The sequence below is a fragment of the Microcebus murinus genome, chromosome X (genome assembly GCF_040939455.1).
Source record: "Microcebus murinus isolate Inina chromosome X, M.murinus_Inina_mat1.0, whole genome shotgun sequence".
In the NCBI taxonomy this organism is placed as follows: domain Eukaryota; kingdom Metazoa; phylum Chordata; class Mammalia; order Primates; family Cheirogaleidae; genus Microcebus; species Microcebus murinus.
The window spans coordinates 32,319,808-32,347,401 of record NC_134136.1 but is presented as its reverse complement, the minus strand read 5'-3'; the positions used below and the strand labels follow the sequence as shown (position 1 = coordinate 32,347,401).

Sequence of the window (27,594 nt, the reverse complement as noted above, 5' to 3'; positions counted from 1 at the left end):
TAGTCCCAGTTACTTGGGAGGCAGAAGGATCGCTTGAGCCCAGGAGTTTGAGGTTGCTGTGAGCTAGGCTGATGCCATGGCACTCTAGCCTTGGCAACAGAGTGAGTCTCTGTCTCAAAAAAAAAAAAAAAGTGGAGACACCAAAGACGCCTGGTAATCCACAGCCACCATCTCAATGACATTGCCTAAAAGAAGTAAAATGGTTTTCTCACCCTTAGCCCTATTGCCATTTGCGGCCATATAATTCTTTGTGTGTGTGTGTGTGTGTTGGGGATCAGGCATGGGCTGTACACTGTAGGATATTTGGCAGCATACCTGGCCTCTAGCCATTAGATGCCAGTACCCATCACCAGTCCAAAATTGTGCCACCAAAAATGTCTCTAAACATTGCCAAATGCCCCTGGGGTGGGCAGAGTTGTCTCCAGTTAAGAACCACTGAGGTCGAGGGTTTAACCAGTGAAGCCTGCTCCTTACCTGAAGTCTGCAGCACCCTCCTTGCCCATCATAGCAGAGGCTGATGAAATAAGCGGCCTGTCTTAAATCCTCTTCCTGCTGGGGAGCACTATGGGGTGAGCTCGGCGGCTCAAAACTATGTAGGGAGGCAGTCTGGCTGGAGAGGTGAAAAGTTCTTTTAAACTCAAGCTCTGTCCCCCTTCCTGGGCCCACCTAGCTGCAACCCTGTTCCAGGAGAGGCCAGTGTTCAACCTTCACAAGGGAAGTGAGAGAAAAGTACCTAGAGGCTGCCAAGGCAGGTAGTAAAAGGAGAGCACTAGGGGCTGGTTAGGTGGGTGCCAACAGTGCCTTGCAATTTGCAAGGCATCCTTACAGGAGGCAGGTGGTGCACCCTTGGGATCCCTGCCCTGTTCTCCTCTCCAGGTTGAGAGATGAGGCCACAGCTCACTCCTAAGCTCAATTGTTCAGCAGCGCCTCTTGCAAAGAACAGCAGGAAAAACCACGGGGTCTAGGGAAGAAGAGGGAAAGGAGCTCCTGGTCTGTCAAACTATAGACTTTGGCAATGCCCCTGAATCGAAAGCCCAGGACCCCCAAGTCCTAGTGTTACCTTCTCACTGGGTGATCTTGGCTAAGACTCTCTCTGAGCCTTAAGCATCTTCACGTGTGTCCCCTGGGAATCATGAACCTTGCCCAATTAGCACCGTGGCTCTGAGGGTCCCGGGAGACGACAGAGGGCAAACAAACACAGTGTTCATGTTCATTGCTGTTTATTGAAAGAAAGGAATCAAGAGAAGATAAGAATGAAAAGAATAATCAGAAGCAGAAGCAGAAGCACAAAAAGAGTAAAGAAATAGAGGAAAAGAAGTATGGGAAGGACAGGCAGATAGAAGAAGAAGGTAAAGAGTGCAGAGAGGTGGAGGAGGATAGGTAGCCCGATCTCTTTGACTTGGGCCTTCAGACAATGGGACGTATCGTGGAAAGCTTCTTTAAAAACCAGAATAAATTCAGGATAAAACTGAAGAACATCAGGCAATTGATACGGGCTGGAAACCCACTGCATAGGCCATGGAAGGACTCCGAGAAAGTTGACTCTTCTGTTGGTGGATGTTGTAGGTGTCGTACGTGAAGGCAATCGACATCTGGATGGCTGTGTGCCTGCTCTTTGTGTTCGCTGCCCTACTGGAGTATGCTGCGGTCAATTTTGTCTCCCGTCAGCATAAGGAATTCATACGACTTCGAAGAAGGCAGAGGCGCCAACGCATGGTGAGTACAACTAGGGAGGGGCCCACTGCCTTTCTCCTTTGGACTCCTTCCTCCCTACTACTCCTCCCATAAACCAAGACCCAACCTAGCAGTGCAAGGACTAGACAGGCAATCGCGCTCCCTGGATTCTATTCCCAGGCTGGTCACAGTTAAGTTAAGACTTGAACCTCTTTAATTCTGTTTCCTTATCTGTCCAATGGGACATGAATCCCTGTGAACCATATAGTAGTGATTGATTAAGAGCATGGGCACAGTGCCATGCTCTGAAAATGTTAGCTAGCATTAGAACCTTATCAAGTTAGCCAATATGAAATTGCTTTGAGAAGTAGTGATGGTTAACTCCTGGCTCTTCCCTCACCCCAGAGGCTCTCCCCATACTCCAGGTTGCAATACACTAATTGGTGGTTAAGAATTCAAGAGTCAGGCATTGGTGCCTTTTTAGGTGAGCATATAAGAGGGTCCCCATAACTAAGCTGGACTTGAAAAACCACTACTTGCCTCTTCTTGCTGTTGGATGTCTTCTCTTTGATCTTCATTGGGCGCATCAGAGTTGTTGGGCTTAAGCTGTTGTTCTCCCTCACTCTTGTCTGTTAACCCCATTTCTTCTACAGTAGAGTGATCACCTGGGGAAACATAAGAGGAATCTTGTCGTCATGACAACAGAGGCAGTTTATCCCCCAACTGCCCAAACAATAGGTGCTAGGTAAGTTGTCATGACAACCGAGGTGCCTGCGCCACCCTCACAGAAGCGGGTGTCCAATTATGAGCAAAGCTGAAAGCTTTTGCTGAGCTACCTACTGGTTGCTTAATCACCAGAGAGACAGAGTTCTGGTTTGTCTTGAGGTCTGACTCCCTGTTTGCTGCCTAATTCCGGGACTCTAAAAACCAAAGGGGCAAGCGCATAATCACCTCTGGGTGCATAGCAAACAATGATTTGAACCCACTGTTAAAATCCTGGCTCTAGGCTGTCTGGGCCATACCAGCACAAGAACTCTTCCTAACACTCCACCTCCCACTTCAGCTGCTCCAGGGCACCCCTACCATATGTCTGCACTAAAAATATTTCACAAACCACCTCCATGGTTTCATGTGGCTCGCTAAGGTCCCTTTCTGCTGAGGGCAGGGCTCCTGTCTCATTTAGTGGTTTGTCTGAATTTATCAATTCTTGCCTCCGTTTAGTCCTTCCATTGGGCCCTGGGAGACATGCCCTCTAGTGGATTAATCTACAACTGCATATCCTTGAGTAGGACTCATTCTTCATGAGACCTAAAAGCCTTTCTCCTGTCCCATACCACAGATTAGAAAAAAAAATAGAGAGACCTGGCAGAAGGGCAAGAAAAGATGATGCTCCCTTTTCTAAGCTAACTGTCCCCATCCCCTCTTTGGCTGTGTCAGATCTGCCTACAGGTACCAAACTCTTATACTTATAGGAGTTTCTATCTTGATGCCTTCTCAATGCCTACCTTGGAAACAAAGAGCAGGCTGCCAACTAATCCAGAGTCCTTTTGCCAGCTAAATTGCCTGTGTGGATGTAACAGCAACAAAAGGCTTCCAGAGTTACTGTAGGGCTACTCCAGGTTGACACTCGTCCCACCTCCTTCCCTGCGCCCCTCCAACTCCCAGCTGCCCACGGCCTATCCCCTCCTGCTCATATACACATTGCTCCTGAGCTCATAATGGAGCGTGTCATAGCTAGGGCTCAATTATTACAGAGTTATGACAGCAGACTGGGCCCTCCCTGCTGAGGACCCTGGAGCCTGCCTGAAAGTGGGCTGAGGCTTATTATAAATGGGAATAAAACCTGAAAATCAAACCTGTGCCATTAATCATGTCCCTTTTTCAAGTCTTCTAAAGCCATTGCCATCCCATTGCCTGTAGCAGGAATCCTCGAGGCACCAAGCAGGCTGAAAGAGTTGATGGAGAGTTAATTCATTTCTAGAACCTGTCTCTGGGCCTTTTTGTTCCAGGTAGAGAAACAGAAGTCCTCTGTCTCAGAGGAGCCCTGTCGGAGAAGGGAGGGGAATCCATAACATTTTCAGGGAACCCTTAGCCAAGAGCAAATTAGGAATGTTCTAGGAGTCTGCCAGCTGTTTTTCTTCTCTAATCTCTCCTCACCCATCCATCTCTATGAGATGGTGGTCTCCTTCCATGTCACTGTCTAAAGCGGTTTAATTTTTTCAGTGTTCTCCTACTTTGTCTTCCCAGCTAGTCCATAAGCCTCCCAGGGAAGGGGGAAGCTCTCTTTTTCATCACCTCAGCAGGCCTTCGCACCAGGCTCTGGCCACAGCAACCGCATAACCCAGCCTACCAACTTTTGTAGGCTGATTGGCAAGGGCTCCCTCTCAAACTGAACGAGTGAAAGCCTTGCCACGATCAATAGAATAACTTGGGAACTGGAAGAAGTTTCAAAATACGGCCCAGTCCTCTCAGAGACTTGGTCCCAGAACCCTGGTCACCTCTCTGCATCCATTAGCACCAGCTTCCATTCCCCATTCTCCAATCTCTTTTCTTCCAGCCTCTCTCACTTTAATGGATATCACTCCTTCCCATCTCCACACCTTACCTCCTACACTGTGCGTTCTCTCCCCAGCTTGCTTTTGGAATATCTTCCCTCTCCAGCTTCTCAGCCCTTCTCCCCTATAAACAGCACACACAAAAAAAAACGTTCTATTTCAACAGCCATGGAAGCCACAACGTGGCATTTAAGGCTCTATTATCCCTCCCCAGCACACACAGATACCCCTCAGAATTTGACCTAAATAGATAATATCCAAACACAGGACCACCTACCCTTGGATTTCAGGTCACCCATCTTCAAATTCCTCAACTGCAAGAGATACAATATGTTAAAATCAGAAAGAGGAGGCCGGGCGCTGTGGCTCACGCCTGTAATCCTAGCTCTTGGGAGGCCGAGGCGGGCGGATTGCTCAAGGTCAGGAGTTCAGAACCAGCCTGAGCAAGAGCGAGACCCCGTCTCTACTATAAATAGAAAGAAACTAATTGGCCAACTGATATATATATATAAAAAAATTAGCCGGGCATGGTGGCACATGCCTGTAGTCCCAGCTACTCGGGAGGCTGAGGCAGAAGGATCGCTCGAGCCCAGGAGTTTGAGGTTGCTGTGAGCTAGGCTGACGCCACGGCACTCACTCTAGCCTGGACAACAAAGCGAGACTCTGTCTCAAAAAAAAAAAAAAAAAATCAGAAAGAGGGCCGGGCACGGTGGCTCATGCCTGTAATCCTAGCACTCTGGGAGGCTGAGGAGAGCGGATCGATAAAGGTCAGGAGTTCGAAACCAGCCTGAGCAAGAGTGAGACCCCATCTCTACTAAAAAATAGAAAAAAAAATTAGCCGGGCATGATGGCACATGCTTGTAGTCCCAGCTACTTGGGATGCTGAGGTAGGAGGATTGTTTGAGCCAGGGAGTTTGAGGTTGCTGTGAGCTACGTTGACGCCATGGCACTCTAGCCGGGGCAACAAAGTGAGACTGTCTCAAAAAAAAAAAAAATAAGTAAATAAAATAAAATAAAAAGTCAAAAAGAGCCTAGAGCAGCTTTACTCTATTGGGCATATTTTCTCTCCCATGTGAAATGGCTTTTTCCAGCCTGGGAAATACTCACTATTTCCCAAAAATTCCCTCTAGATTTACTGTGATTGGAGAAAATGGAAAATAATTGGATCTATAGAAACAGAAGTAGCAGTTGGATCTGACTTTCTCCTTCAGAGATTTTTGGCCAACATTCCGTGCTTATGTCCCCTAGCTGGGCCACTGAGGGATCAGGGTGAACAGTGGGAAACAGGGTGGCCTGAGGGATCCTGAACTGGATAGCAAGGGAGAAAATCCTTTTACTTACCGCCCACATTTCTCAATTCCTTGTGAGATATTTTGTTTGTCTCTGGTTCTTCATCTCTAAAATGGGTCCACCACAACCTCTCCTGTCAGAATAGTGTGAAAATGGATTAGAGAATAGTGTGAGGTGAGCGCCATGGAAATAACTTAGAGCAGAGAGCTAATGCTGCCCCAGTACAACAACTCAGAGTCAAAGTAGGACCGCAACAGCGAACTGCTTCTGGCCCACACACGAACAACTCTCTCCACAAAGACTCTGACAAAATCAAGGGTTGGGCAGCAAAGCGCTCTGGTGGGCAGATTGAGAGAGATTCTTAACTGTGTTAAAAGTACCATTGCTTTTCTAGAGGCCAAAGAGCATCAGGCCATTGTGCAGGGTGGGGCAAGGAGAAAGTGTTTTCCCTGCCAAGTACTTTGTAACAGTAAGATTCTCTTCTGAGCTGGATCTTCTCTGAGAGACTCTGAGAGGACACTGGCTTCACAAGAGCAAAAAGCCATTCCTTTCCCTGTATTCTGAAGCATGCGGTTCATCAGTCTCTTCATTCATTCAGTGGATATCTACTGAGTGCCTGTTAGTTTCCAGGCTCGGTGCTAGGCACTGGGGAGATGGCATGACCAAGCCTGATGCCGTTTCCCAAGTTTATACTATGAGCCCACAGGCAGCACAGCAAAAAGATGGGTTCTGTTGGCGAATCTCCAGCCTTCTCGTGCCTGCCCCGGATGTCCAGTAACTGACTTGCCTATGCAATGACAGGCCAGCTTCTGGTGACGTCATAATCAAGGGTTACAGGGACCCAGCACACCAACGTCTCATCTATGAAACCACTTTTCAATGTGTTATCATGGCTCCAGAGGTCCCATTATAAAGACCCTATGATGTCCCTCCAACTGCACAGTGTTTAAAACCTACTTTCTCCACATTTTATACACACACACACATATGTTATACCCATAAAATATACACTTATCTTGTTCTTTTAACTTATAGTAAATGCCTCAGGTAGCTGTAGGGTGACCAACTTTTCCTGATTTGCCTTGGACTCCCCCAGTTTTAGCAGTGAGAGTCTCAGGAACCCCCTCAGTCCTGGGCAAACTGAGATGGTAGCTGGCATCATCCTACAAGGGGCCACTGCACTTCAGGTGATTTCTTAGACAGCTGAAGCTTTTACTCCAAAATTGTCAATGCTTTTTAAAATAATAACCATCTTTAAAGGAAGTGTTTCTCAACTCTGACCTTTAGAAGTAAATAAAATTAGGTTTGTTTGGGTCATATATAAAATAAGACTAAATAGGCTATGAGTGGGGGCCTGAGGGCCTCATATATAAGTAAAGCTATCACTATTGATCACTCAGGGGCTTTGGCCCACTCTCTCTCTATCTCTATCTCTATTTCTCTCTCTGTTTTCATCTCTATCTTTTATATCTCTCTGTCCTTACTTCCTGGCTCCCACCTGTGTCATAGCTACTTAAGGATGTCAGCTGATTATTGGATAAATGGCCTTTCTGCAGTCTGCCCCATTACTTAGTGCTTATATAAAGTTTACCTCTTCTGTGTTAATGTGTTTATTATAAGGCATGCATTGTGTATGAATGGAATATGCATTGGGTAATGAATGTCACCCTGGATGTACTGACCCCTGTTTCAAATTTACAGACAAGCACACATAGCTGCAATAGAGTGAGCAGCCTTACCCTAATTTAGATAACCCATAAGGTTATTTTTTTTTTTTTGAGACAGAGTCTCGCTTTGTTGCCCAGGCTAGTGTGAGTGCCGTGGCGTCAGCCTAGCTCACAGCAACCTCAAACTCCTGGGCTCGAGCGATCCTTCTGTCTCAGCCTCCCGAGTAGCTGGGACTACAGGCATGCGCCACCATGCCCGGCTAATTTTTTTTTTATATATATATCAGTTGGCCAATTAATTTCTTTCTATTTATAGTAGAGACGGGGTCTCGCTCTTGCTCAGGCTGGTTTTGAACTCCTGACCTTGAGCAATCCGCCCACCTCGGCCTCCCAGAGAGCTAGGATTACAGGCGTGAGCCACCGCGCCCGGCCTACCCATAAGGTTATTTTAAACTTTTGGAATTTTCGGCTTTAAGTCAAGATAACTTTTTAAAAAGATACTATATACAAGAAAGTTTTTGAAAGTCATTAAAGTCAAGTGCACTAAGTTTAAATATCTCAGCTTCTCTGGCTAATGGTTTTGTTGTTCTGTTTATTACCAGTCAGAGATAACTTGACATTGAGATGTCCCTCTCACAGTGGCTGGCACTTCACTAGGTTTTAGATGGCTCTGAATGATGTTATGCATTTCACAAAGGCAGCTCGGGGCCTTATCTGCAAACGGAATCATAACATATATCATACACAGCACATATAGCTGCTTAGCATACATCTATCTCATGAGTAGTAGTTCTGTAGCCATAAAAAGCATATAGTGGGCCTATGTGCCCAGCCACTTTGTCTGCATAGCATCGCCTATGAGGTATTAATGTGTGGCCTGGTCTCTGTCCCTCTGCCTTAGAACTTTGACCTCAAATTCTGCCTTTTCTTCCTTCAGGAGGAAGATATCATCCGAGAAAGTCGCTTCTATTTCCGTGGCTATGGCTTGGGCCACTGCCTGCAGGCAAGGGATGGGGGGCCAATGGAAGGTTCTGGCATTTATAGCCCCCAACCTCCAGCCCCTCTTCTAAGGGAGGGAGAAACCATGAGGAAACTCTACGTGGACCGAGCCAAGAGAATTGACACGATCTCCCGGGCTGTCTTCCCTTTCACTTTCCTAATCTTCAATATCTTCTACTGGGTTGTCTATAAAGTGCTGCGATCAGAAGATATCCACCAGGCACTGTGAACAGCATGAAGGCTATAGAGTCCAGCTGCTGGCTTCTTGCCTCCTCCTGGGTGGCTTTCCCCCTCCTTTAGACTCCATCAGGGGCTTGAACAGTTCCTTCCTGATCTCCCAACTCAGAACTTCAACTACCAGTCCCAAAGCTACGTGGGCCTATACTGCATGGTGCCAATGGTGGCTGTACTTACAAAGATGGCTTGTCTACCCTAGTCTAGATTTTCTCCATACTCTCCCATTTCTTTCATGAGAGTGAGGTTTGGCCATGTTCCTGGGGCCAGGATGACCTTCTGCCCTTGCTGGAGCCTCTCTGTTTTCCAATACTCTAGTGCAGGGGTCCTCAAACTTTTTAAACAGGGCCCCAGTTCACTGTCCCTCAGACCATTGGAGGGCTGTTGCAGAGTGTGGCACACATTCCACACATGCGCACTGTGGGCCCGGGACGAGTCGGCTGCTAAGCAGGACAGGCAGCGGCGGCAAAAACACCCAGAGGGCCGGATAAATGTGCTAGGCAGCCCACATGTGGCCCACGGGCCGTAGTTTGAGGACGCCTGCTCTAGTGGAGACTATTCAGACCACTGCTACTAGATTCTGGCATTTGTCATCTTAATCTGCACCACTCCCACCCAGAGCCTGGCTATTACTCTGCCCTTTCTGTCCCTCCTACTGTAGGCTCAAATAGGGAGTCTTTTCTATCCACAAGTGCTGCCCTGTGTGACCCAGGCAGGTTTCCTTGCAGTGAGAGGAAGGCAAAGTCACATGTTCCCTGCCTCCAACAAGGTTGGAGCAGTCATGGGCTGCACTGGGCTAGGGCATTGCTATACGACCCAACAGAGAGGTGTTCAAGTTTCCTAGGAAGCCCCACACTGTCAGAATTGGGGCAGAAACACTGGACTCTCAGAAAGACCACCTTTCTAGATCCACCTCAACTTCCCGGTCTCAGAAACATGGGCCAGGGGCGGTGGCTCACTCCTGTAATCCTAGCACTCTAGGAGGCCAAGGTGGGAGGATCCTTTGAGCTCAGGAGTTCGAGACCAGCCTGAGCAAGAGTGAGACCCCATCTCTACTAAAAAAATAGAAAGAAACTAGCTGGACAACTAAAAATATATAGAAAAACTTGGCCGGGCATGGTGGCACATGCGGGTAGTCCCAGCTACTCAGGAGGCTGAGGCAGGAGGATAGCTTGAGCCCAGTAGTTTGAGGTTGCTGTGAGCTAGGCTGATGCCACAGCACTCTAGCCCAGGCAAGAGAGTGAGACTTTGTCTCAAAAAAAACCAAAAAACAAATATGTATTCTATTCCTAAATAGCTAGCATGGTGATAGGGTCTGTTGGACTGCTGGGGAGTATAAAAAGAGAGAAAGGTTATTCTTTAAGAAAGAATGTTGATGATGCTAGAAAACTTTCAAGAAAAGGGAGATCCAAGGTAGTAGGGCCCAGGAGGAGTAGAATATAGAAACTATCCTCAGAGTCATTTGTTGGCTGGACTTTCATTTGTTTCTTTTTTTCTCCAAAGTTTCTTTATTTTTCAGGATCTCTCATTTCCAACTTGCTCCTTCAGCTCCTTTTCGTGAGAAAACAATGTTATCATGCAACCTTGTTCAGGATAGAGTGGGCTTTGAGGTACCTGGGGAGGAAATAGGCACACAGAGGACCCCTATCCTGGACAAACACTGACTTGACCAACCTCAGGGTAGCAGTTGTAGAAGTTAGAGAGCCATGAGTCAGAGTTGTTTCTTCACCCTTGTCTTGCTTCCCTTCTCCTTCCACAGTGAGGAGTGGTTAGGAGGTGTAGCAGTTAGTTGAAGCTATCAGAAATGTCAGAATACAGAGGGTTTGTATGGAAAAGCCCATCAGGCCTGACATACCATTAGGACATGAGGATGTATGTGTCTGGCACACTGAGTCCTTTGAAGTGACCCAACTGTGAGGAAGTGAAACTGGAGAGACTAAAGTGTGGGGCTAATAGCTGGAAGAAAGAGGTGATCGAATGATCTCTTAGACATCTTTTCCTTTTCTCTGAAGCTAGAATGATTAACCACATTAAGTCCAATCTCTCTCTCTCTCTCTCTCTCTCTCCCCACCCCCTCTCTCTTTCTCTTCCTCCCTCCCTTCCTCCCTTCCTCTCTCCACATGGTGTTCCAAATTGAAAGTCAATAAATCCAACGTTTGAAGCCAATCCTATATTCAAACCAAGAGCTCGGTTTTCTTTCTCCCTTTTCCCTATTGAGCTTATCTGCTCTTTTCTGTCCACTTAGATACTGCTCTTGTCTGTCTTTTGGTTTTGAGGAGAGCATTTTGGGCTGATTAGAGTAGCTGGGCCAGAAATTATTTTTATTGACAATATTATCACTCTGGTGCTAAGAAGATTTAAAACTAAAGAACAGGCTTAAGGGAGGAGATTGAATTGAGAAGGGCAGAGAGCCCCTGTTTTCTCATTTCTGCCCAGGTAGTGCCAATCAATGAGAGACCACAAGCAATACCCTTTTGAAAGGAGCAGAGAGTATCTCTTTGATACTCTCCATGGCGGGGCTGGGGTGTCAGGCTGCTGCAGCCCGAAGGCGGGGGTAGCGGGGGGTGGACTATGGAGATGAGCTTATTGCACAGAGCTCTACTTGTTATAGATCTTGTCCAGATGGGCCAACTGCACAAATCTGCCCTGTTGGAAGTCTCAAGAACAATGCCCTGGAGACAGCTACAGCACTGAGCAATAGAGCCTGCCCAACTGGGACTCAGATCAGGGCATCAGCTGGTGCTGGGAGCCAAAGAAGCCAAAGTACCAACCAACATAATAGCCCAAAGGAGCTCACAAAGCTACTCAGAGGCAATGCCAGGTGGAAGGTACTGTCTCTCCCCATAGGAGCCCCCAAGCAGACAAGGGAGATGCATTGGTGTCAGAATCAGGTGCAAATAGCTTTTATTTTCCTTACCCTTCCCACTTATGTAGAGGGGTTGGGGGAATGCTGGGTCTGGCTGGGTGCACCTAACACCTAGCAATCCATTCAATTATGGAATTCTTGAGCTTGGACCCTTTTTACCATAGTGAATTGGCAGGAGGTAATATAAGTGGCTCACTTGGAGGTCACTTTCCATTTATTGTCATTCTTGGAGTACCCTCCAGAGACCACACTACTTTCTGCCTGGATCACATCTGAAGTGATTTTGAGACTTAAAACAGCATTTTTTTAAAAGGGGGGGGGGGAACTTCCTACATAAATAAAGTGTTTCGGGTGTTTTCATTAATTCATCGTTAATATTTAATGCCAGCTAAATATTTTATACATATATTTTTCCAAAGAAAGGGCTTTATTTATTCAGTTGTTGTTAAGGCTATCAGTGCCTCTATCTTCCCTTCAGTTTGCTCTGCTCTCTGGAACACCAGTGGTCTGCCTTCCTCTTTTTCCTCGGTCCACTAGCAGGGCCTCTTGCTCTCCCAGAATTCACGGGCAAAGCAAAAAGAGATTTTTATGTGGAACAAAGACAGTGAATAAAATTTATTCCTTTAACTTTCTCCCATAAGTATTTTTCCTCACCTATCACCAAAGAACTGACAACCTGCTAGCTGAAATGCTGACCCTTGAAGTTATTTTCTCTTTTAACTAAGCCACACAAATTTCAACTTTGTCTAAAACATACACCGCCTTAGAATCTTTCTATGTGCCCCCACTTGTCTCTCTCCACTCTTTTACTATTTACTCTCCAACATTTGCTATTGTCAATACTCTAGTTATTATTATTATTATATCATCATTTCTGGCTATCAAAACTAAAATATGATTTCATTATGTTAGGGTTAAAGACCTTCCTAGGCTGCTGTGTCGATGAAAGACAAATCTAACCAAACATGGGAACCACTCGGGGATTAGGAAGCCAGGTAGCATTATAATTTGCTCAAGGAAAGAAATGTAGAATAAGCTCTTTGAGGGCAAGAACTGCATATTTTTAGCCCACATAGCTCCTGGTACCTAGCAATACTCAGTATGTGCATGTAGAATGATAGCATGACTTTCCACTTGATTTAGTGTATACCACATTTCTGCTCATTCTCTTTCTGTTACCTTATTGATCACAGAAAAACAGACCTGGAAGAGATCTTATAAAATCTGATAGAGTTCACACACACACACACACACACACACACAGGCACGCACTAACTGGTCTTTATATGTAATAGAACCAAAGTTAAGAAGACAGTAAAACCTTGTAAATTGCATCAATGGACTGAGAATGATAATGTTCTGATTAAACATTAATAATGCTCCAAATATGAAGACTAGTATCAAGCTCTATTTCAAAAGCCAATCACCAGATATCATTTGTCCCTGGCAGTGACAAGTGAGTACAGTAGTGGGGATTTTGGCAGTACAGCCACCTGTCTCTGCCTGTTCTACACATTGTTCCCACAGGAGGGCCACGTATCTCTGAAGGGGTAGCGATTGAGCTGCTCTTCCCAGCCTCATGCCCTTTGCTACATCACACTCCACAACTGGGATAACGTTTACAGTCTACAGACTTGGGCTGGTGGCATCAGAACAGCTTGTTAGCAAATCTTAGATCACAGAAGGGAGAAGGGCATCTGAGCCAAAAGGCTATCTCTCCCTCACAGAGCATTCTCTTCATGGAAGGATGATGAAGTAAGTCTGATGTCATGGAGCCACCTGAAGAAGTCACATGAGAAATCAGCCATTGTCATCCTGCCTGAGTAGCTCTGTTTTTCCCAGTCTCTGCTTTCACCATGAGGCTTTCTACAAATATCCCGGTTGCATTATATTGTGTGGTGCATTACCGAGGAAGTACATGCTCTCACTATCAATTCCCTGGAATAAGGGCAAATTCTCACCATCATCTAAATTCAGGGAACATTTTGCCTTACAGAGCTGGATCTAGAAAAATATACCCACTTTCTCTATTTTAATAGCTTCCATTCATGACAGTGTAGTGATTAAAACAGTGTGGTGGCTTTGGTACCAAACAGAGCCTGGGTTTGAACTACAATTCCAGCACTTACTAGATATGGACTCTTGGAAAAATGACTTCACTTCCCTCGGCCTCAGTTTTCTCCTCTAAACAGACATGTGGGCCGGGAGCGGTGGCTAATGCCTGTAATCCTAACACTCTGGGAGGCTGAGGTGGGCAGATTGCTCAAGGTCAGGAGTTCAAAACCAGCCTGAGCAAGAGCGAGACCCCGTCTCTACCATAAATAGAAAGAAATTAATTGGCCAACTAATATATATAAAAAAAATTAGCCGGGCATGGTGGCACATGCCTGTAGTCCCAGCTACTCGGGAGGCTGAGGCAGCAGGATTGCTTGAGCCCAGGAGTTTGAGGTTGCTGTGAGCTAGGTTGATGCCATGGCACTCACTCTAGCCTGGGCAATAAAGCGAGACTCTGTCTCAAAAAAATAAAAATAAAAAATAAAAAACAGATATGTGAAGGCTCTGAAAGATCCAGCACATAGTAACTATGTGGCCTTGAGTCAATCACTGAACTTCTCTGTGCTTTGGTTTTCACATCTGTTAAATGAAGGCAATAATAGTACCTAATTCACAGGGTTGTTGTGAGAATTAAATGAGACAATGCAGGTAAAATGCTTAACTCAGTGCCTGGCACATAGTAAGTGTTCAATAAAAATTAGCTCTGACATGAACAGACTATATCAACATAGTCTCTCTTCTACACCTGTCCAGTTTCTAACACATGGGACTGTTTGGAAGTTTGAATTTCCATTTTGTGGGTCTCATCTTGCTGAGCCCACATTCACAAAAAAGATCAAGGTAAAATCACCTCTCTTTTATATTTTCAGTTTCTTAACTTGTACTGGGTTCTTCCTGCTGGCATAAAACATGCTTACAAACTATGTAAACATGGAAAATGACTTAATCTCTTTGAGCCTAAGCTTTTTCAGAGAGAGAGAGGAAGAAATAGGAGGAGGGAAGGGAAGGAAAAGAAGCAGAGGGAGGAAGAGGAAGGGGGAAGAAGAGGAGGAAGAGAAAAGAAGGAAGAAGAGAGTCTCTCCTATTCAAAATAAAAAATAAAAATAAAAACTACTCTACATTTGATCTTTTTTTTTTTTTTTGAGACAGAGTCTCACTTTGTTGCCCAGGCTAGAGTGAGTGCCGTGGCGTCAGCCTGGCTCACAGCAACCTCAAACTCCTGGGCTCAGCAATCCTACTGCCTCAGCCTCCCGAGTAGCTGGGACTACAGGCATGCGCCACCACGCCCGGCTAATTTTTTCTATATATATTTTTAGTTGGTCAATTAATTTCTTTCTATTTTTGGTAGAGACGGGGTCTCACTCAGGCTGGTTTCAAATTCCTGACCTTGAGCAATCCGCCCGCCTTGGCCTCCCAAAGTGCTAGGATTACAGGCGTGAGCCACCGCGTCCAGCCTTCTACATTTGATCTTGAATAGGTCTATTGACCTATTGCCCTCCTTCATTTACCACCATGTTTCTTAAAAGAAATGTCCTTATTAGCCATTTCTCCATAGTCACCTCTACCATTTACTCCCTAACACACTGTAATCTTCTGCCTTCTTCTCCCTACCCACCTCGGGTGCTTTCACCATGCTCCTCACATTACCTTCTTAATTGCTCTATCAAGTCAACACTTTAAAGTCCTAGACTTTCATGACCTCTCTGGAACCTTGTCAGAGTTGTCACACCTTCTTTGAAATTCTCTTCTCCCATGGCTGTCATTCTCTTAATTTCTCTTGCCCCTCTGGACATTGCTTCTTGGTGTTCTTATTCTCCAGGATTTCATCCCTGGCTTTCACTTCTCGTCGCATACCTACTGCTTGACTGTTCTCAGCTAGTTCCGTGATTGTGACAACCCGTATGCTGATGATTCCCTTGTTTCCACCTCCATCCCATGAGTACCTCAAGAGCCAAACAACTCATAATCTCCTAACTTTCTCTGCCACCTCATCTGCTCATCTTCTCAATCTTGATGAGTCACCTACGCCAGAAACCTGGGAGTCATCCTTGACAACACCTTCCACAGCCCTCAGATAAAAATCAATCACTAAGTCCTGTTGAGTTGACCTTTCAAATACTTCTGAAATCTCTTCCTCCTTCTCTATCCTCTCTGACCTCGTCTTGGCTCAATCTGTGACTCCAGTATGGTTTCCTATCCTCCACACTATTGCCAATTTGACCTTTCTAAAACAATCTATTTATGACATTCCCTTGCTTTGAATCCTTCAATAGCTCCCTATTGCCTCAGGAAAAAGCCTGTGCCAGTGCCCCAGCCTCTTCTCTCATCGCTCCCCTCAATGCGCCCTGCATTTGGCCATGTGGTCCACCCACAGATTCTTGAACTCAGCAACTCATCCTGTCTAATGCTCTGTGCCTTTGCACATGCTGTTCCCTAGCCTTTAAATGCCTTCCCTTGACCACCTGAGGGACTTCTACTCATCTGTCAAGACTCTAGCCAGACATCATGTTTTCTGAGAAGCAGTCTCAAAATCTATCACCCCAACATCCAGATAGATTCAGTTTCTCTGATAATGCCTTCTACGTAGGTCTATATTTATACCTATAAGATTATATAGTGTTCTTTTGTCTATTTCCCTTACACATAAATATGAGTTTGAGGTCAAGGATTATAATGTACTTATCTTTGTATTCCCCATACCAAGTTCACAGCATGAAATGATGAAATGCTAGATAAGTTTTTTTTTAAGTAATGAGCACTGTAGTTCAAAAAAACTTTTTAACTACCTAATCGTAGTGCAAGTTCTCACCAACTATACTTTCTTTGCAAGGGTTGTATCTTGAAGGACCATACTATCAAGGTAATAACCATCCTTGTATTTTTTTTTTTCCTCTTCAAAGCACTTAAGTGGCATGTCATCCTCAAAGCAAACCTTTGAGGTAAGATAACCACATAACCATGCAAAAGGTGAGGAAATGAGGCTTAGAGAGGTTAAGGGATTTACTCAAGTCTCACAACAAAACCAAAATGCAGGTTTCCTATTTTTCAATACAGTACAATGCCTTATCTATTGGGCAAGGGATTTAACAGGTTGCAACACACACCCTCCACCCCACACACATATACAAACCTTTCAGTCAGAGTAACTCCACTTTCAGTTTATATATATGCTTCACCATAATTTTTTTTTTTTTTTTTTTTTTTTGCTAGAAACAGGGTCTCGCTTTGTTGCCCAGACTGGTCTTGAACTCCTGGCCTCAATCAATCCTTCTGTCTCAGTCTCCCAAAGCACTGGGATTACAAGTGTGAGCCACCACATCTGGCCCAACACAATATTTTATTTGGGATGGGGAGGGAGGACAAGAAGAGAGTCTACTGCTTCTTTAAAAAATTTTTAAAAACACAGGAGTTGGAGACCAGCCTGAGCAAGAGTGAGACCCCATCTCTACAAAAAATAGAAAACTTAGCCAGGCATTGTGGCTCGCACCTGTAGTCCCAGCTACCCAGGAAAATGAGGCAGGAGGATCACTTGAGCCCAGGAGTGTGAGGTTGCTATGAGCTAGGCTGACACCACTGCACTCTAGCCCAGGCACCAGAGCAGAGCAAGACTCTGTCTCAAAAGAAAAAAAATTGAAAATCAAAACTGCATTATCGGCCGGGCGCTGTGGCTCACGCCTGTAATCCTAGCTCTTGGGAGGCCGAGGCGGGCGGATTGCTCAAGGTCAGGAGTTCAAAACCAGCCTGAGCAAGAGCGAGACCCCGTCTCTACTATAAAAAACAGAAAGAAATTAATTGGCCAACTGATACATATATAAAAAAAAAAAATTAGCCGGGCATAGTGGCGCATGCCTGTAGTCCCAGCTACTCGGGAGGCTGAGGCAGAAGGATCACTCGAGCCCAGGAGTTTGAGGTTGCTGTGAGCTAGGCTGACGCCACGGCACTCACTCTAGCCTGGACAACAAAGTAAGACTCTGTCTCAAAAAAAAAAAAAAAAAAAAAAAAACTGCATTATCTACAACTATTAATGTAAGGCATTTTATAGGTCAAGGAGTGTTACAGTTGTATTATTAATATTTGGCTAATGGTATAAGGAAGACCTTGTTTTTCGAGAATAGGCTGAAATGAAGGGCAGTCATGACAAGGGAATCTAACAATTGCACATCTTTCTGACTCTAAGCCCCTCTTCAAGTTATCAACCTACAGAAGTCCTTAATACTTGTCCCCCTACCTCCCCTTACACTTACTGACAGTGCTTGCTTCAGGATCTCTGTCTTATCAGTCCTCAGTTTAAAGCTAATCCCTAACTACTTCAGGCAATGAGAATCACTGTTGTAAAGACAGCCCTAACCATCAGAAGGGCAAGAATGCTTGGGACCATTGGTCAAGCAACACATTTGCTATCTTGACTGTATTTAACTCTCACCACTATTTCCATTTTGGGAAACAAACAGTTGGCTCTTTTAAAAAACTAATGACTCATGGGGTTTCCCATAATACAACTGGGTCAATAGGTCACAATGTCTTAGAATTCTAGGACCTGGCACAACAGAGCTGGAAGGGCCATCCCACATAATTTAGTCTGGTCTGCCTATCAGACAACATGGAGATACTGAGGGCTTGACTGGGCAAAGCCCAGGCCCTAGGTGTAAACCTCCTTTTTTTCTCAACTTAGTTGAAGCTGTGAAAAGATAGAATAGAATAGAAAGTGAAAGACTAGAGTGTGTCATCGTTTATTCGCTTCAGAGACTCACTTCTGGGACTGCTCTAACTCGTAGACTGCAACGAATTCACAGCCAAAGGTAATCTGCATCAGAGTAAACTCTTCCTGTGATGACCATTCAGTCCCTAACCTCTGTCTTGTTCATTTGTTGACTGATATCCATATTATTAATATGATGTCCATAGTCCCCATAGAAAGGGGATAGCACAAATCTTGGCAACAGTTAGGATGATGTTACAGGTGTAAAATGGTCAAACCAAGCTCCAGATTCTAGAAATTCAGAATTTCCTTCACCAGGGTTTCTTTGTAAATTCCTTAGACTTCTTTTAGTCTTTTCCTAATAGAAACAAAATCTGTTAACATGATTTGATTGGCCTAAGCTTTGGGCTGGTCCTTAAAGGAAGGAGATAATGTGGTTTTTTGTTAATTCATTATTCTTCTATGAAACGTACTTCATGGATTTTGGAGTTAAACCTCCCTGTCCCATCTCATTTAGATTTCAAATTCCAGGTGTATGAACCCTCTTCACCCCAGGCCACCTAACAGAGATGAGCAATGAATCATGGAAATTAATCTCATTTGTGTCTATCTGCTACTAATGTCGTCTCTAATATTCTGGTAGTAAATTCATGACTGGGATAAGGATTCAAGGGAGGGGGAGAGGGTCAAAACTAATGAATATATTAATATCTTCAAACCCATTATAGATAACTTGTGTGGTGTCATTCTTCAGCCAAGTGTTATCCAGTTAGGACTGCAGCTACAAAATAGTATCCATTTCTTCCCTTTTGCCTTCCTTGGGGCAGAGGCGGGGATGTAAAGAGGATGAATGTGTATTGTGTCTCTGACATCTTCATTTGCTGCCCTCCCAAGCACTTGGGATCCAAATCTAAGATTAAAAATCCCATCCCCTGCCATTAATGGCTACCCAGGGTGAGGGCCGGTGTGCTTTGATTGATTGTCTTTGGAAAGTTTCTTGGAGCTACATTCTTGTTTCAGTCCCCCTCAAGATACAGGTCAGGTCTTCTGTTTTTATTGGAAAATCCCATTCCTTTTCCTGTCATTCCTTTCTTGTCATTCCTTGACTGTCATTCCTTGTTCCTCCATCCTGCTTGACTCAGGACACTAAAGAGGTGAGCCTGGGTGGCCTGTTTGGCTTAGTAAGCCCAGCCTAATAAGGTTAAAGAATGGCTACTACCTGAACACCCTTCCAGATATTCACTACCCTGCCATTTAGCTTCCTTATGAGAGGGTAAAAATCTAGTGTAAATTGGCATTGGTAACCATTCTTCGAGTCTCACTGAGTCCCCAGTTTTACAGACAGCCTACCCCTGAGACTGAGGTCCTTTGCGGGCTCTAGTACCTTCAAAAGGCTCCTTCATTGATCCCAGGTAGAGCAAAGCCCTTCACCAGAAATTTGAAGCTACCAAGTGAGTGATCAGTGGTTCTCTCAATTGTGAGCTCCAACAAGGTATGAAGAAAGCCTCCTTCCTCTGTAGCTATGAGCACAGTGTTTAGAACAACAGAGGTGAGCAACAAATGTCAGTACCATAAACAACTGCACGTGTGAAAGTAAGTGCATTTGGCCATACTGCCAAATCTCTCTGGTTAAAAGGATCAATAAATAAGTTTTCTTGCGTTTTTGGAGGAGGGAGTAGTGGGAGGAACAGAGAGGGAGAGAACATTTCCTTTTGTACATAAGATCAATCCTTCAGGCTGGCTTTCAGCTACCAATATTATCTCATCTCCCTTGGATTCATTCACAAATTTTTGTGGAGTGCCTACCACATTATGTCATACACTGTGCCAAATAGAGAGGATACATGGTGAAGAAGAAACAGAGCCCCTGCCCTCAGAGGGAAAGAAGCAGGAAGGGGCCAGGTGCGGTGGCTCACGCCTGTAATCCTAGCACTCTGGGAGGCCGAGGCGGGCGGATCGCTCAAGGTCAGGAGTTTGAAACCAGCCTGAGCAAGAGCGAGACCCCGTCTCTACTATAAATAGAAAGAAATTAGCCAAACAACTAAAAATAGAAAAAAATAGCTGGGCATGGTGGCGCATGCCTGTAATCCCAGCTACTCGGGAGGCTGAGGCAGGAGGATTGCTTGAGCCCAGGAGTTTGAGGTTGCTGTGAGCTAGGCTGACGCCACGACACTCTAGCCTGGGCAACAGAGTAAGACTCTGTCTCAAAAAAGAAAGAAAGAAAAAAAAGAAGCAGGAAGGACCAGGGAGGCAAAGGAGAAGGAAGGTGTTAGGGGTAGGAGAGTTTTAAAAAGGAAGGGAAGTAATATGACAGATTTGCATTTTATGAAAAAATTCTCACTGCAGTGTGGAGAACAAATTGTAGGGAGACAAGAGTGGGTCACCAGGTGAAAATGGTGGTGTCTCAGAAAGGGGGGAGTAATGTGTGCTATGGGAACATAAAGCAAGAGTACCTAACCTGGTCCTGGAGATCAGAAAAGTCCTCCCTGAGGAAGTGACATTTAAAATGAGTCTGTCTTGAAGACTGGGTTAGCCACGGAGGAGCATGAGGGGGAGAGAAGTGAAGAGAGGCTCCGGCACACTAACCTGCTTTAGCCAAAGCAGGCCTCATTTTTACTAATGATTTGGTCCTAGCCTGGAATGCCTGCTACTTTTTATTCCTAGCCAAATCTTTCTATAGCCTTCTGAAACCCCACCTTCTCTGATGACAGCCCGATATGACCACTCTTGCTTCTCAACTCCTAGTGTGTTTGTCACTTAGCATTTAAAGACATACTATTTAGTATTGTTACTTAATTTTACATATATTCCCAAACTCCCTGTAAGCTCCTTAAATTTACAAGATGTCTTCTATTACTTTGGCATCACTAGGCAGGGGACCTAGCCCAGTGATGGGCACATAAGGTACTCATTGAAAGAAAGAAAGAATGAATGAATGAATGAGGCACTAGAGTCCCTACAGGCCTCCTTTAGTAATTCACTATTTTCTGTGAAGCTGACAAAGAAAGGGGTCTGCTTTCCCCACAAGAATTTTAAAAGTACTTGTATCCAAAGGCCTAATATCTGAAATTGACAGCTCCTTCCCACTAGTCACTGCTTCTCACCCCCTTGCAATCCTGCCCCCACAACCACCTTCTATTGTTTCTTCTGTCTTCTGGTTGTCAGCCAGGATGAGAAAATGGTCTAGCTGTCCTCAGAGACTTACGCCAGCCTGGACTGCTCTGCAGTGCCATGAAGGGCCAGGACTTTTGTTTACAGCTGGGAGCATGGTGAGGCGGTGAGCACAGCTGACAGCCCCACTCTGGAGCAAACATCAATCTTCCTCTGTCCTCTCAGCCAAGTTTCAGAGACCAGCTCTATTGAAAGCTGGCTGTACCCGTCTGGGTCTCACTGATGTCCCACCCACAACTCTGGCCTGAGAGCAACTGGGTGAATCTCAGCTATGTACCTTTTAGGAACTGTCCTTGCTCCCTTCTCTGTCCCCTGTTTCAAAATCATTTTATCTCAAACTCAAGACCTTGAAAAAACATGGCCTCTGAAGTCCCCACATCCTAAACATTGCCCCACCTCTCCAACCATATCTGCCCACTCCCAGCAGTGTACAAAGACCTTCATTTTCTTAAGTGGTAAAAACCGCAACCAAAAAAAGCCACAGTTTTCAATGTGTACGTTATGGAACCTGCCTTTCCAAGCTGAACAGTCAGGTTCCAGGTCCTTGAAAGTGTGTGCATGTGTGTGTGTGCTTGCATATGTATGTGTGATCTTTGCCTTCAGGGCGCTTTCCCACTGTTTTGAAAACTGTAAATCAGATGGGCACTAGAGCCTTCCAAGAATACCCTTAGGTCCTAAGCCTCTGCCACATATTCTGCTCCCTGGTATCCTTCCTTAGCAGCCTTGCCCTCTCCAGCACTCACCTGGCGTGACAATGCAACCCCATGACACTCCTAGTTCTGTCTCTTGCCCCCAGATTCCCTTTGCCTGTGTTTCTCTGCCTGCTGGCTGACGGTTTCCACCAATTAGCTGAAGCCTGTTTCTGTAGCTTTCAAGCTCCTCTGACTCCCAAATGCCCAAGGGATATGATACACTTCTTTCACTAAGTGGCTCATTATGGCAAGGTATCTTGTGGAGTTTGGTAGGGGGAGACTGCAGGCAGGAGGAGATTCCCCTTCTAGGAGACCTTGTCAGAATTTCTGGCAAAGAGGCTTTTTCAATCTAAAATACCCCCATCCCCAGATTTTTACAAGGTATACCCCTACTAAAGGGTGTGCCCACCCAACTCCTGGGTAATAAGTACCCCTCTAAAGAGAAACCCACATGCATTCTCTTCCCCAGGACTGATGCAGCACTTTAAAACATTCTTTTTTGTCTTTTAAAAAATATCTTATTATGGAAACCTTCAAAAATACACAAAAGGCTGGTCCGATGGTAGTGGGTTATCAGAACTTATTCACATTAGTGTCACTAAAGTTGGTATTCAACCCCCCACTGCTAAATTTGACTGGCTTTTAAAAAAAAATAAAAAAATGAAAAAAAAAAATACACAAAAGTAGGAAAAACAGTATAATGAACCTCCATGTACCCAGCCTTAAGCTTCAACAATTTAGATGCAGCACTTTAAGTACTACTGGTTTGTCCTCTTTTAATAATACGACAGCTGATGTTTTTAAAAAGCATAGCTTTTATCATTGCCAGAGAAATGGGGACTGTAGGCGGAGGTTATAAGCATAAGCAAACTCAACTCTGGAAAAACAGCTTAAGGCAGCCTCCTGAGGCAATAGCCTGGCTTATAGGGGTCAGTGTACACTGGTAGAAATCAGTCCTTATCTGTTGGTTGATGTGTAACACGAATGACTTTACACGATCATTCCAAGTAAAGTCTGTGGTTCAGAAACCATGAATTTTGGTAAATTGCATGCTAAACTATTAACTAGGAAGGGAAAAACAAGGGATTAATGTGCAACTCAAGTCCGGTGCAACCCAAGGTCACCCAAGGACGTCACTGATTAGGTTCAGGTTCTCAGTGCTTTCGTTCATTGGAAGTAACCCTTTTCTGTCAAACGGATGGGTCAGTTGGGGTGGGGGAGTGATCACAGGAGGAGGGAAGAACTAGAAAAGAATAGATACTCCTAAAAGGATAAAACTTTCCCATGACTATTTCCATCTTCTGCCCTGTGTCACAGGCTAGCAAACCAGATTGATCCAGACTACGTTACTGGACCGGTTTTACAAAATTCCTATGGAATGAGGCAGGTATAAATAGATAGAAAAACATCCTCGTTAAAGAAATACCATTTTGCTTAACCTTGAAATATTAGGTTTTGTTTTTAATTTTTACATCAACCAAATATTCTTTTTAAAAACATCCAATGAGCTAGTCAGAACCAAATCTTTAAAATATCAAATTAACCTCAGAATAGACCAATTTCATCTACTACCCAGAAGCCATGGGAGGACATGGTGTCTCTCTTCACTTTCCAGAATAGACTGACCACTACCCTCCACACCTAGGAAGGCTGCCTTAGCCACGGCATTAAGACAAGTAAGGCCAGCAGATAATGCTGAGTAGGCTGCACCCTGCACAAGGGTGCCCAACTAAGAGGGCATGAGTCTTGACAGAAATTCATTCTTCAACTGCCCTGGTGAAGTTGCAACAGCCCAGAGAAAGAAAAGCATTTTTCTCATTGTTCCACTGGAATGGACACTTCTCTGCAATTTGTCTGCCCCCAGGTGGCACATGTTTCTAATTAGCACAAAGGCACTGTATGAGCTAATGGTGGCCTTGAAAATCAACACTGGGTTCTTGGAGCCATTGCGTGTCCTGTGAAGGATGGGACCATAAATAGTCTCTGGCCTTGAGCCTTGGAGCCGAACAAACATTGACCTAAGCTATCTTTCCCTTCCAGTTTAAACAGATTGTGAAGACAGTGGTTCAGCTACAAATTCAAAAGAAGAGTAATTCGCATTTTCTGAAGACCTACTACGAATCAGGAATCTGCTGAAGCCTTTTCTCACTAGTAAGCGGAGGTGACAGGGGAGTGTTCACATTTGAAGAGGTATCATAGCATAATGAGAAAAGCCTGGGCTTTAAAGTCAGAAGTGTGAATCCTTGCTTTGCTATTTACTTGCTGAGCAACTTGGGGTGAGTGTTTAACTTCTCTGGGCTTCAGTGAGGATTCAGTAAGATAACAGATATAAAGAGCTGGGCACAGTGCTGCCTGGCACATATGTGGCATTCAGTTCCCATGCCTTTTTCTGCTACCACCCTGACTCCAAAGTTAATTGACACTATGCACCTCCTTGGCCTTGAAACCCCACTCAGTACAGCATAACGATGGGTCTACTAGACAGAATGCTGGAGCAAGAGTCAGAAGATGTGGGTTCCATTGCTAGACATATCCCTTGTTATAGTACCTTGGATAAGTTACTCCCCTCTCCTGACCCTGTCAATAAAACAGAACACCCCCTAGCTCTGATGCTGAAAGAGAAGAGCAGAGAAAATCACTTTTCTTGGGCACCTGCCATGAGACATGTACCATGCTAGGCCCTTTTACATACATTATGTCCTTTAAATCAGTACTGGCCAGTAGAAATTTCTGAGATGATGGAACTGCTCTGTATCTGTGCTAAGATGGTAGCCACTAACCATAAGTAGCTATTAGGCCCTCAAAATGGGGCTAGTTCAACTTGAATTTTTAATTTAATTTAAATTTAAATAATGGCATGTGACTAGTGTCTACTATACCAGATGGTGTGGATCTAAGATTATGAAGCAGAAATATTTGTTCACTTAATATATGGTGACACTGAGGCTTAGAAAAGTTAAAGAACTTGTTAAAAGTCACTTAATAAGTAAGTAACTAAACCAGATTGAAAGGTGAGGAGAGAAAGGTTAGTAGGATAATAGGGTCAGATATACAAGGAATTATCCAGGCTCCATGATTTATGAGTTATAAAAAATAATTACACACTCCATAACTCACTTTCATCATCTACAAGATGATGATAACCATCACCTAATTTATAGGCCTATTGTTGAGATTAATGGGTATAGAGCTATAAGAGTATGTGGCCCATAATAGGTTTTCAACAACTTTGTTTCCTCACTATCCTGATTCCTCCATCACAGATTAAAGACATTCAGACATAAAAACTAAAAAAGGATAACTGCAGAGTAGTGAGAAGATTTGAGAAATTAAAAAGCAAGAGGGAAAACACTCATGAGCCCTTGTGTGATATCCTATTATAGAATGGAGATGATAAAGGGTATGAAAATCATCAAAATATTTCCATCTGTTTGGTTTGCTATCCTGTCCTCTTCTTGACATTTCAGTCAATATTCACCAAAGCAGGGAACAAGATATCTGAGGCCCAGAAAGACAAACTATTACAGTTGAACAAAGTACTGTTAAAGGCTTAGGCTCAAGGCCAGTAATGCTCAAATTCTGCTTCCCATACTTGTTGTGTGCACTGGGAAAATAATTTGACACCTCTACATATCAGTTTTTAATCTGTAAAACGGGACTGATTATATGCAGGGTGTCTGAAAACAGATACCGTAAAGTATTATTTTGCTTTGCATTCTGTAGCACCCTCTAGTGGTGTGTACAAGAATAAGCATTGTGTTTCTGCCCTCAAAGCAGTGTTTCTCAAACTTCAGTGTGCACTGGAATCACTGGAACAGTTTGTAGTAACACAGATTGCCAAACTCCACCGTGAGAACCTCTGATTCAAAAGGTTTGAGGTGGGATCTGAGAATCTGAATTTCTGACAACTTTTCAGGTGATGTTCATGTTTCTGGTCTACCCAGGAAATAACTGCTCTAAAAATCTCTCGTGTGTGTGTGTGTGTGTGTGTGTGTGTGTGTGTGTGTGTGTGTGTGTGTATGAGTACATACGATTGATAACTGAAGAGGTATGACTTTTGTCATCTGATTTATTAATAGTAGTGCCCATCTAATAAGGATTTTGTGAAGAATAAAATAATATCTATGTGAAGGGTATAACATTGCATCTAGAATATAGAAAATATACAAAGTTCTGAGGATCACAAAACATAAATCATTTGCCCAGCATCACAGGGCTAGGAAGTGGTGGAATAAGGTTTACAATTAGTTACGTCTCTGACTCCAAAGACACAATTAAGTTTAGTAGTAGTACAGAAAACAGGGTGCAAACACATATCTGATAAAAATTTCAAGATGAAAGGAAGATCAGTTTTCAAGAGGGTCCAAGTTTTACCTCTGAGTTCTTTTCTATCTTTACTGACTGACAAAACATCTTCATCAGCATCAGTGCCTGGGATCATTCATTAACTCTTTGACTGAAAAAGACAAGGACAAAAAGAGAGGGATGGAGAGGGAAAAATTTTTTTTTCAGTAAGAAGGAACTAAATAAGCAAAAATATTCAGATATTGGGACACTGTCCCCTGCCTAATATGGCTCTTTACATAAGTTGATTGTCCTTTTCTCTAAGAATGAAACATATACATGATCTCTATAGCTTGCTTAGAGAGTTCAGCAAATCAGAATGGGGGGAAGGGGAACAAAAATCCCATAATCCCAGGGACCAAACAGCCAATCCTTTGCTGGGATTTGGCGGCATCTAGTGGCAGACTCCAGAGGTATAAACCTCACCCAGAGAACTTTCTGGAAAACTAACCGAGTGCGCATTTGCCTGCAGAAGGGCACTGTGCGTGGAGATCAGAAGGTAAGTCAGCCTCAGCCTCCATAGAAATTCAGAGTTCCTAGCGGAGAGGAAGGCTGTCATATACGGATAGTCTCGCCAGAAAATTGTATCTGTGCCAGGAAAATTGCACGCAACTTGGGGACGGAGGACAGGAAGGAGGAGGGGGCGGATACTGGGTAACCTGAAAGAAGCCGCCCCTTGGAGCTGCTGATGTGGGGATGGGAGGGTTTGGCTGTTAACCATCGGAGGGATGTGGGTTAGAACGGGATTTGGGCACAGAGCATAGGAAGAAAGTGTATATTTAGGGTCTAAAATTAAATCAGTAGGGAAGAACAATATATTTTTAACAATGCCCCTTTGCGTTAATGGTCGCCTTGCCTAATTATTTAATTATTTTCGTTTTCATTAGAATAGTTTTTAAACATAATACAGAATTAGAGAACCTGATTAGAGCAGCCCACCCCCCACCACCATCGCGCGCACGCGCGCTCGAGCGCGCTCCCTCCCACCGGTCCCAACGCCAGGGGCGCACGCCTGCGCACACCCACCACCTCCGGCGCCACGAGGGCTGGTGCGCGCTCACGCCCCGAGCCCTAGGCCACGCGACCTTGCTCGCGCATTTGCACCCTGGTTCAAATGCCATGCGCTCGTGGCACTCACCATCCCCACTCGCACGCCCGTTAACGTCCCCACTGCGCATTTTTCCCTCTGCTCCAAGAGTTGCGCAACAGCCCCGGGGGCGTGGCCCTAGATTTGACCTAGCGCTTCCCTACTCGCGCGAACCTTAGCTCATTTCCGCCTATCCTATTTCCGCAGGCCACGTAGACACTTCCTCTCCCAGTGGGGGTGGGGGGGAGACACAAACCCATA

At 44.6% G+C, this 27,594-nt stretch overlaps 2 protein-coding genes and 1 long non-coding RNA gene across 3 annotated transcripts in view; 2 read left to right on the top strand and 1 right to left on the bottom strand.

Moving 5' to 3' along the window:
* The window catches only part of LOC105884183 (glycine receptor subunit alpha-4), a 24,884-nt gene extending 14,415 nt beyond the window's left edge, over positions 1-10,469 (top strand). Inside the window, exons 8-9 of the mRNA XM_012787903.3 lie at positions 1,567-1,716; positions 8,124-10,469. Coding sequence (XP_012643357.1) covers positions 1,567-1,716; positions 8,124-8,414 — 441 coding nt within the window. The 3' untranslated portion in view covers positions 8,415-10,469. The remainder of the gene's footprint in view (positions 1-1,566; positions 1,717-8,123) is intronic.
* On the bottom strand, positions 4,553-27,561 carry LOC105884184 (uncharacterized). Its single transcript, XR_001160080.2, has 3 exons — positions 27,385-27,561; positions 26,277-26,358; positions 4,553-5,652 (listed from the first exon to the last, which is right to left on the bottom strand). It is a non-coding gene; the product is annotated as an uncharacterized LOC105884184 (long non-coding RNA).
* MORF4L2 (mortality factor 4 like 2) overlaps positions 26,641-27,594 on the top strand; it is a 13,555-nt gene continuing 12,601 nt past the window's right edge. The window contains exon 1 of the mRNA XM_012787899.3: positions 26,641-26,745. The gene's annotated coding sequence lies outside the window, so the exon portion shown is untranslated. The remainder of the gene's footprint in view (positions 26,746-27,594) is intronic.